We start from the raw sequence: 10,922 nt of genomic DNA, 5'->3' as shown, positions 1-10,922 counted from the left end.
TGGACCCTCAGACACAGGGGACAGGTCCCACGCAGCCAGGGGCCGAGGCACCCAGGGGCCCCCACACACCCAGGGGCCGAGGCACCCAGGGGCCCCCACACACCCAGGGGCCCCCACACAGCCAGGGGCCCCAGAGGAGAGGGTCAGGGTCACAGCCCCAGAGGCCACCATGAGGTCATTGTCTTTCCAAAACCGCTGCAGGTTCATAAGATGCTGTTCAGATACTTGAACACTTAACACATCACTATGATCATCACTATAATTGATAGTATTAGTATTATTAGTGTTATAATAATTGTTATTAGTGTTCTTATTCTTCTTATTCTTCTTCTTCTTCTTCTTCTTCTTCTTCTTCTTCTTCTTCTTGGGAGGTTGTGATGTTTGAATGGTTGAGATCAGTTTGATTTATCACAATTTTTTGTTGGCAACCGAAATCCAAAATCTAGGACTCTAATAAAAAACTGCTGCAGCATTCACACTAATTATTATTATTATTTACTCGTGTTTTTGTATTTTATTGAGTTTGTATTAGTTTATTTCACACTTAACTGATAAATAAATAATAGAAAGATACATGAATCCATACAACCAGACGAGTGTAAACAGGAAAGTGCCTTGCTCAAGGACACTTCAACACACCGACACAGACACTGGAGCAGCATGTCACTGTGAACATGTGTTAGCCGCGTTAGCTTAGCTCAAACAAAGGCTGAAATCTGACACAACCTGGTGACTAAGAGGTTAAAGTGCTGACTCGCTGTTTACGTCCATGATGCAGCGACCGAGGAATGCAAAGACTCATGGGAAAATACCCTGTTCTGTAAAAACCAGTGGATTCAGAGGCCATGAGGCTTTTAGCTGTGAGCGTGTGGACATGTTGAGAGGAGGTGAAGGAGGTGGAGGAGGTGAAGGAGGTGGAGGAGGTGAAGGAGGTGGAGGAGGTGAAGGAGGTGGAGGAGGTGGAGGAGCTGGAGGAGGTGGAGGAGCTGGAGGAGGTGGAGGAGGTGAAGGAGGTGGAGGAGCCTGGTGTCTGACTCCTTCACGTCTGGATGAAGAAGATTCAGTCTGAACCTGAGAGATTTCAGGTTTAACATCTTTACTGAGACGTGTTTCTAGAAGGACATTTCTATTTTTACTCAATATTTGAAGATTCAGCAACAGATTTTTAGGTTTTAATGCTTTTATGACAAATTCTAGATCCTGAATTTATTAGTTGGTCAATAGAAAACTTTATCAACCATTTCAGTTATGTTTTAATAAAAATGCTGCACATATGTTGGTTCCTGCTGATCTTAAAGTAAAGTTTCATGATGTTACCTTCTTCTTCTTTTAGTTTTCAAAGGTAAATAACAAAAAAACAAGATGGAGGAACTTTATTTAATGTCTACTTTGATTGTTTTTGTTTGGTTTATGGGCCATCTGCTAACATGGAGGAGGTGGGTTTATGACCTTTACTGCAGCCAGCCACCAGGGGGTGTTTGAGACACGTCTCTTTTGGTGTCTGTCATGTGGATTATTTATAGTTCGGTTAGTGATAGGTAGGTTTGGATTGACATGTTACGAGTTGTTGGACGTGCTGGATAATAACCTTTAATTCTTCCGTCAGGTGACGTCCTCCGTTATTTCAGCTCGTATTCAGATTCTCTCGCTGCTCGAATGTTCTCTCCTGTAAATCCGGTTCACCTCCATTCGAAGGCCTTAAAGAACAGATATAAATAGAGCGAGATGTACTGTACATGTGGAGGTTGAGTGTGTTTCCTGAGCGCTCCTCTGTCACGAGTGGATCGGACGCAGGAGGCGTGGGGAGGGAACGGCGGCTCCATTCCATATCAGTACTCACAGATTGAAATATCCGCGGCTGTGCGACCTCGCTGACGGCCCCCCCGCTGCTGAATCACCGCCGCTGAACAATTTCAAATTACAACAGACACAGGGGTGTGATTCCCAGAGGTGATGTGGAGGTGGAGGATGAAAAGACGATGACACAAACACCGCGGCTCCACTCGGGCTATAAATGAAACTGTAATTCAGAAAGAAAAAAAAAGAAGAAGAACTCAGACGTCAGAGTTTTATTTGAGGAATTAAAGAGAAAGAAGGAGTCGCTTCTCAAAGAGGAAAAACCAGAGGTGGAAAAATCCTCTTCCTCCAGAAATGAAGCCAAAATATCATTTATAGTCAGAGTCTGTGCCGTGGTGATCGTAAAGTAGAGCCGCGGCATCGAACACCTGCAGGTACACCCACTGGACCAAGTCAGCTGACGTCTCAGCCCGTTTTTATATCATCAAATAAACTAATCTGATCAGGAACATGAACAAACATCAGTGAGGTAAGAACGACCTGAAATGACAGAAACCATCTTTGACAAACATTTAATTAACATCTACTGTGATGTTTGTTAGTTTGGTCCATGTCCCCTCTGCTAACGTGGAGGAGGAGGAGTTCAAGCTCTCGCCAACCAGTGAAATATGCTCCGACATTCACTTGTTCGGTTTCTTACTCGCTCACATTCTCTTTTCCTCTTCTCCGTTTCCTCCGATAACATCGTCTTTGGTTCCTCCAGAGACTGTCCTGTCCTATAGCTAGCTGCTAGCTGCTAGCTGCGACGTTGTTGGTGACGTACGTCGTAATGTTCCAGCACGGTACACTAAAGTTACACAGTGTAGTTCCAGGCCTGCAGGGGGCGCTGTGGCAATGATCGACACACGTTGGTATCGCAGCAAGATGACCCTGAAGCTGTTATTTTACGTTATAAAAGGAAGTGGTGATTATTTAAGTTGGTAAAGATTTCATTTACAGGTGTGAACAAAGCTGAGCAGGTGGAACGAGGTGAAATCTGGAGGCTGAACCGACCTGATTCGTATCAAACTCTCAAAAACACCACAAAACATTTTGATCGTTGATTTCAGCTCAAACATTTAAACCAAATCCCAGAATCCCTCCTCAGCTCACAGCTGAAGCTCGGGTGTGATTCTGCTCTTGATTCACGGAGACTCTGGTTCATGGAGTGTTTCTGAGGGACGGATCTTTCAAAGAACAAATCGTGTTCCAGTTTCTGCGTCGACGCTGTGAACCACGAGTTGAATCTTGGGAGACGATGGTTTTGCAAACTCAGTCTTTGTCCAGTGGAGATTTCTGCAGACGTCAGCTGTTGATGAAGAGCTGCGGAAATCTCTGAAGAAATTAACAAACAACCGGCAGCTGCTGTTTGTGTCCAACGAATCTGCTGCTGCAGCGGAAAATGCTTCTGTTCTGAGCCAATCAGAGGAGAACATTCATCTGTTCATCAGGAAGAGAACTGTGTTAAACCAAATGATATAAAGAAAAGACGAAGATGATTTTTCATCTACCTTTAATTTCTACCTCCTCTTTCTTGATGAAAGAAATCAGACGTGTTTTTATGAGTGTGTGTTTGAATTTAAAGGGCTTGTGTGTGTGTGTGTGTGTGTGTGTGTGTGTGTGTGTGTGTGTGTGTGTGTGTGTGAGGATGAATTTGGAAATCATGGAGACAACTAAGAATCTCTGATGTATCCTGATGTTTTTCAGTTTTGTCGTCACTGTGAATATCTTCTCTGCTCTGAGGTGTGAAACTGACCCCCCCCCCCTCTGAGACTCAAACCTTCGTCCTGTGTTTACTGATTCTCACTGCTCTGACTCTGGTAATCTGACGATGGCGTCTCCTCGTCCCCGTGTCTCTGCAGAGCAACGTGACACCGAGGAGTTCCGTCAGGATCTGAGACGGAGGAATTCTGGTCCTGGTGGTGCAGACGGACCCCGACTCCGACCCCCCCGCCTTCCTGCAGGGACCAGCTGTTTGACCTCGCTCGGAGGAACTGGTCACATCACCAGTGAGTTTTTTTGGCGCTTCTGATTGGACGTCGCCTCAGATCACCTGACCTGGCCTCATGCGATGATGTCACATTTTTATCTTTCGTCAGAAAAGACTAAATGTTTTCATCCTCCTCAGAAATCTGAGGATTGATTATCGAGGATTCTGCTGGAGAATTCAAACAGACGTTTATCTGTCGTCCTGTGGAAACACGGTGTGAGTTTATCTCGGGATTCAAACCATTTCCATCTCAACGAAGATCGTTTCAGCTGCTGGAGTTTATTTAATCTGGACGTACGAACAAACACAGAGAAAGATGTTTTTTAATTTGACTGCAGGTTAACTCATGTTTCCTCATCCAGACGTTTTACTAACTTTTCAATGTAGAAAAGTTGAAATGTCCTTTGATTTATTGATCTGTAAACCAGACGGAAAATAATGAGACTTTATTGAGTGAGAATCAAAGTGAATTTACACATTTAATTGAAGATGTTGTTGTTCAGACATGTGACTCTTATTACAAACATCGACTGGATCGTTTCTTCATCTTTGTAGTCTTTTCCATCGTTGCTGATCTCAGAAACTTTTTTATGAAACATTTCAAGTAGAAAACATTTGAACATCTGTTTGATTTCTTTAAACAAGAACTTTTTTTTGTGATAATTTGAGGGACGAAGAGTCCGACGTGCTCGTCACTGAAGGACGTTCTGCAGTTTCACCGGCTACCACCGGAGTTTCATTACTTTATTTCCCACGTTGGATTATTTTCAGCGAAAGTGATCAAAGTGTCACATTTAGTCGTTTTGACTCTGGAGACGACTCGTTCCCTCAGTGAGCTTCAGGACCTTGTGTATAATCTGAAATCAGCTCTTCTGACCTCTTGGGGAACTCGCTCCCCGTCACTGCCATGGGGATGTCGCAGGGCACCTACACCTTCCTGGCCTGTTTCTCCGGCTTCTGGTTGGTCTGGGCCCTCGTGGTCATGCTCTGCTGCTTCTGCAGCTTCCTGCAGCGGCGGCTGAAGCGGCGCCGTGAGGAGCGTCTCCGGGAGCAGTGTCTACGGACTGCAGAGATGGAGCCGCTCAGCTGTCAACCTGCAGGATACCGGCCTCCTCCACCGCCGCAGCCGCCGCCGCCGCTGCAGCTGCCCAGAGAGCCGCCGCAGTTCTGTCCTCCTCACACCCTGTCGCCGCCACTTCCTCTGCCGGTTCCTCATCCACTGCCACAAGCCACCTGGGTCAGCATGCCAGGTAACGTCCAGAGATTAAACGTTTTTTATTATGATACATTTGTTTATTACTTTATATCATAGTGTTGTGGATGTGCACGTGTGACATTTGATCGGAAATTATACTCAAATACAAAAATGGATGTAGACTTGAAAGTGAAGCCAATGAGGAATGACTGAAACCCGTAATCTCTAATGACCAGCAGAGGGCGACAGCTCATTCGAAAACGATCATAACGCATCGTAAGCATCGGGGCCTGGATACAACAGTGTGATTGACAGCTAGTAACGTCCAATGGGTGCAGGTGTAGGTGGGCGTGCAGAGTCCTCGAGCTCTCAGTCAGGCTCCACCCCCTGCTCCTCCAAATATGGTTACTTCCTGTTTCAAAAACCAAGATGGCGCTGAGCACAATGTGAAACTGAGGCTTCATATCAGCAGCTCACAAACCAAAGGGTGATCAAATCTATGTGGAAAGATTTTTGTATTTGTTTCTGAAGGTTGATGTTAGAAATATGTTTTGTATTTGCAGACCACGTTGATAGTGAACAGTATTTGTTTCGTTTAATTAGCTCCATGTCTCGTCGTCTCGCTGGAGCTGAAGTTTGCTTCATTCGTACTCAACATGTCAGCTGGTTTCTCCGTCTCGACAGCGAACTCACCACAGGGCGTCTCACCAGCACATTAATCTCTTCTCTACTGCTGAGTGTAAAGTCACTGACAAATACCAAACCTGTCACTTCCCGTTTGCTTTTTATTTACGAGCCCAATGTGCATTTAATTCAATCAGGTCGTTACTTTCTTTATCCTAAAAAAATGGGAAAAAACTAATAAATTCAAGACATGAGAGAAAGTGAGACTTGGACGGAGGAGCGGAGGACAGGGGGAGGATTACATTATCCTGTGTCAGATTGTTTTTAGACTGTTTGGTTCCCAGCCTCCACCTCCCTGCCTGCCGGGCAGCGTTCCCCTGCGGGGCGTCATGGTGACAGCTGCTGCTGAGGCGTGGGCGGTGACTGTGGAGGCCGAGCGCTGACGAGCAACAACACGGCGGATTTAAACTAGAAACAGAAAGACAGAGAGGAAAGAGAGAGAGAGAGTCAGCAGCAGCACAGCTGGGAGGACGAGTTCAGATTTAATTTCCCATAACAATATTAAAGAAGTTATTAATCGTTGTCATCACGCCTGAGCGTTTTCATCACAATGTACCGAGTCTGTAATCGATGAAATTCTGTATTTGGGCCGTTCGTCTTTTAACAAAATATTTCACAAATTCCCACAATTTAAGTTGAACAGAATCAATATTTAATTTAAGTGTAATAACAGCTAGCTTAAACTTTATTACAACAGCACTTCATTTTATTGTTGACAGTCCTTAAACTGGTCGGGCAGCACCGACCCTTTAGTGATAATGTCGCAACGACAGATCTTTCGTTAGCATGATAAGAACCAAGCAGATTATAGTGATGATGATGTCGACGTAAAACTGAGACTGAGTGATGTGCATCGCTTTTGGAAATATGACTCATGGTGTCACAATAACCTAAATAATCAGTACACATGGGAAAGTAAGTAATCCAGGTGTCGTGATAATATCGGATCTGGAGTCTCAGACAGAGACCACAAAAATGTGGAGAGAAAGAATGAGAAGTGAATCATGTACAGAAGAAAACAAAGAGAACACAGATGAATGTGAGACGGAGGAAAAGAGCATCAGCTGCTGTCAGAGATGTTTAACGAGCAGAGTCCGACAGTAACGATAAAACAAAAGGTCGCTGGAGCCGCGGTCACAAAGCAGACTGATGAACGGCTTCAGTTTCCAGGCAGCAGCGCGGCTAAAAGAGAGGTAGGTGCCGACCAGCTGAGCGAAGCCCAGGGCCGAGCCAGGAGCTGGGGGCCGATAGAGAGGAGCTGGGAGCCGATAGAGAGAAGCTGGGAGCCGATAGAGAGGAGCTGGGGGCCGATAGAGAGGAGCTGGGGGCCGATAGAGAGGAGCCGGGAGCCGATAGAGAGGAGCTGGGAGCCGATAGAGAGAAGCTGGGAGCCGATAGAGAGGAGCTGGGGGCCGAGCCAGGAGCTGGGGGCCGAGCTGGGAGCCGATAGAGAGGAGCTGGGAGCCGATAGAGAGAAGCTGGGAGCCGATAGAGAGGAGCCGGGGGCCGATAGAGAGGAGCCGGGAGCCGATAGAGAGGAGCCGGGGGCCGATAGAGAGGAGCCGGGAGCCGATAGAGAGGAGCCGGGAGCCGATAGAGAGGAGCCGGGGGCCGATAGAGAGGAGCCGGGGGCCGATAGAGAGGAGCCGGGAGCCGATAGAGAGGAGCCGGGGGCCGATAGAGAGGAGCCGGGGGCCGATAGAGAGGAGCCGGGGGCCGATAGAGAGGAGCCGGGAGCCGATAGAGAGGAGCCGGGGGCCGATAGAGAGGAGCCGGGAGCCGAGCGAGGAGCCGGGAGCCGATAGAGGAGCCGGGGGCCGATAGAGGAGCTGGGAGCCGATAGAGAGGAGCCTGGAGCCGATAGAGAGGAGCCTGGAGCCGATAGAGAGGAGCTGGGAGCCGATAGAGAGGAGCCGGGGGCCGATAGAGAGGAGCCGGGAGCCGATAGAGAGGAGCCGGGAGCCGATAGAGAGGAGCCGGGGGCCGATAGAGAGGAGCCGGGGGCCGATAGAGAGGAGCCGGGAGCCGATAGAGAGGAGCCGGGGGCCGATAGAGAGGAGCCGGGGGCCGATAGAGAGGAGCCGGGGGCCGATAGAGAGGAGCTGGGGGCCGATAGAGAGGAGCCGGGGGCCGATACCACACACACTGCTTCCCTGCTAACATACGTGTGTGATCCTGTAACTGTGACTCATGTGATCACTGAGCTCCACATGTCACAGATCATCTTCTCACCATATTTAAGCTGAAATCACCACAGTTACATTCATCCTCTCAAACAAACCCTCCAGATCCTCGAGGTGGAAACTGGAACCCGAGCGTTTGTTCCTGTGTAGCTGAGGTTTATTTAAAGCCGCTGGCTGATGTGCTAGCGTTGCTCCGAGCAGATCACCAGAGGAGTCAGGACAGAGTTCGATTCCGTAGGTATCTGTGATGGAGCGATCACTGTCTGTGGGTTTTTTCGGAAGATGGATGAGCTGGACTTCAGAATGCTAACTTCGTATTTTCTGACGAGTCGAGTGACTCGATATATCGATCAGGATCTGTGCAGATTCACAAACCTGAAAATAGAACCTGCATTCAGCGAATACATGTTTGTATCTCAGGGAGGTTTGAGTACCAGGTCTGAAATCCGAATATAGTCTGTTGTGATTGGATCGCTGTCCGACTTGAGTGTGTTCACACCACATAAACCACATGTTGATACCGACAGCAGCAGAGATGAGAGAGGACGAACCAATCAACTGTCTCTTAGATTCAATCAAAGCACACTCATAGATTTCACCTCCTCTGCGGATTGTATCGTACATTCAAAGTGAAAGTTGAGATTAACCCGAGCTTCCATCCTCTTCTTCTACCTCCAGACGCTGATATGCTTGGGAAGCCTCCCTGCTACGAGGTGGCCGTCCTGATGGAGGATCCTCCTCCGCCCTACAGTGAGGTCTTGGCCGACCCACGTGGGGGCACCTACCTGAAACCCGCCCCGCTTCGCGCAGCGCCACCACCTGTCAGGGAACACCAGGATCCCGCTCCTGTGTTCATGTCTGAGACCAGCAAGCTTCCTGTGGTGACTGTGTTCCCTGGTCGAGGCTACTCCTCCCTGATACGCCTGCCTTCATCGCAGCGCTGGGACTCCCTGGGTCACCTCCTGTCCAACATGGACTTGAACCACAACAACCTCACGCCGCCGGCGGCGCGCTCCCTGCAGGATGCCGCCGCTATGGCAACCATGCCCCGCCGTGAGCCCAGGACTCAGCATGATGGACTTGGGATCAGAGGCGGAATACAAGGACTTCAAGGGGGGATACCGGGATTCCAAGGAGAGTTCCAGGGGCTTCAGGGGGTCCACAGACTGAGGGGCCTGGAGTCCAGCTGTGGCCTTCCTACAGCCTTCCCCCTGCTGGGTCGGAGCACGGCGGTTTAGGCCGGGATGTTTCCCAACCTGCTGCAGAGTCGGCCCGTCTCTGAAGAGCTTCACTCAGGAGATGTTTAATGACAGACTTCCTGTGCGCCTGCCTCCAGCCTGCTCGCTGTTTCCAGCAGCAGAAGCAGAGACTTTCATTCCCCACAGAGATGAAAGAGGGTTAAAGTGCTGCGAAGGTGTCAGGGGTTCAATTCCCTGCGCTGCCCCGTGGGCGAAGCGTCACTTACTCTGCCGGTACTGTGGCTGTTGAGCTCTCTGCATGCGTGTGTGGGTAAAACAGGAAATAACACCGCTTCAAAGCGTGCTGAGTCATGGAGGTGTCCTGGTGTCATTTCAACCTTAATTGAGTCGAGGTTCTTTTAAAGAGACGAGGAGGGAGGAGAGAACGAGTCGGTAACGAGGTGGAGGACGAGCGACTAAATGAGCAACGAGTACTGCTGCTTCTGAACCTTTCATCCACGTCCCTCCGCCTGTATTTCCATCGCTGCCTCCTCTTTTCAAGTGGCCCTCTCCTTCTCTCCATCCCTCTCCTCTGTGCCCCAGCAACCTATTGTACCAGTCTGCTGTTGCCATGGCGCCCAGGAACTGTCTGTTGCCCACGACGACATCCCCTCTTTTATCTGCTCTGATTTTTTGAACACTCTGTTCGCAGCTTGCCTCTCCTCTCAAGGACCGGGAGCATTAACAGTAAGAAGAAGAACCGGCGCCGACCTTCGCAGACTGTTTTCACAGCGACAGCCGAGGACAGAGCAGCATTTTGTAACGCGCTGCTTAGTTAACGTCGTCTTCGACTGGTTCAGCCTGGAAGTTACGGCACTTTGGTCGCAGGAGGACGTCAACTGAGCCTAATTTTTCACGAACAGATTTAATATCATTCCTTTTAAGCTTTGTGACAAACGCCTTCTCTCTTGTGAAATAAAAACACCTTCACCTGCCGACCTGCTTGGTCCAGTAATGGAAGTGGAAAAGGTTACAGGTTAAAATGGCAAAATAAAAGATCATTTTTGTGTAAAGTCAGTCAAGTGTTTTATTTCTCACTAACAAACATACGATTAAATAGAACTCAGTAGAGACAACACGTCACTAAGGCCAAACAATCCGACACATGACTGTAGTTAATAGAAATATAGAATAAACAGGAAGTGAGCTGATAACTGATCTATTTCCTCCACTTAGGATGTTCGTGTTTCACCCGTTATTTATTTATTTATTTGTTTGTTAGTTAGTCAGCAGGATTACGCACAAACTACAGAGCAGATTTCCACAGAACTCGGTGGAATGTTAGGATATGAGCCAATTTGGGCCTGGATCTAAACAAAGGGGCGAATTCCAGAAACTATTTACGTAAACAAAAACTAAATTCTGTATCTGCTCCTAATTCTGCATCCCGTCAGACCATAATGATTTCTACCCTCATCTCGTTACCAAGTTAGCTGGAGGGAGGAGGCCTGGGCCTGGAAGGTTTTGCATAATTCCTGCTGCCTCGCCGCCAGTCATGGTTTATGCAAATGTTGGCCACCATGTGACGACGATGAGGAAGTCTGGACGACGGACGAGGAGTTTCAGGAGCTCCAGTGTTTTCTGGGCAGGAGAGAAGCTGCCTGTGACACAGAGCTTTTTAACTTCAGCATTCACCAAAACCTTTGTAAAGAAACAGAAATGTCTCCTTTAAGAACGGTGAACAAAGGTTTCAGTTGATAAAAACACAAACCTCTGGTCTCTAACATGAAATGTGTTCATTCTTCAAAGGGTCCCACATCCTGGCGCTGGGCGTAGAGAACGACGTCCGACACAGT

The 10,922-nt window shown here is 48.3% G+C and overlaps 1 protein-coding gene across 3 annotated transcripts in view; it reads left to right on the top strand.

Annotated features, from left to right (window-relative positions):
• Positions 1–10,139, top strand: part of LOC117774390 (proline-rich protein 7) — a 13,632-nt gene extending 3,493 nt beyond the window's left edge. The window contains exons 2-4 of one of the 3 annotated variants that reach the window (XM_034606798.1): positions 3,699–4,630; positions 4,687–5,076; positions 8,567–9,613. In XM_034606798.1, the coding sequence (XP_034462689.1) occupies positions 4,734–5,076; positions 8,567–9,126 (903 nt within the window). In that variant the 5' untranslated portion in view covers positions 3,699–4,630; positions 4,687–4,733 and the 3' untranslated portion in view covers positions 9,127–9,613. Of the gene's footprint in view, positions 1–3,698; positions 5,077–8,566 lie in introns of all 3 variants that reach the window. The other 2 variants (XM_034606799.1, XM_034606797.1) reach the window with 2 other exon arrangements.
• The last annotated feature ends 783 nt before the right edge of the window (positions 10,140–10,922 follow it).

This window comes from Hippoglossus hippoglossus, chromosome 14 (assembly GCF_009819705.1).
Source record: "Hippoglossus hippoglossus isolate fHipHip1 chromosome 14, fHipHip1.pri, whole genome shotgun sequence".
NCBI lineage: Eukaryota > Metazoa > Chordata > Actinopteri > Pleuronectiformes > Pleuronectidae > Hippoglossus > Hippoglossus hippoglossus.
The sequence above is the reverse complement of the archived record's forward strand: the minus strand, read 5'-3'. Positions and strand labels throughout refer to the sequence as shown.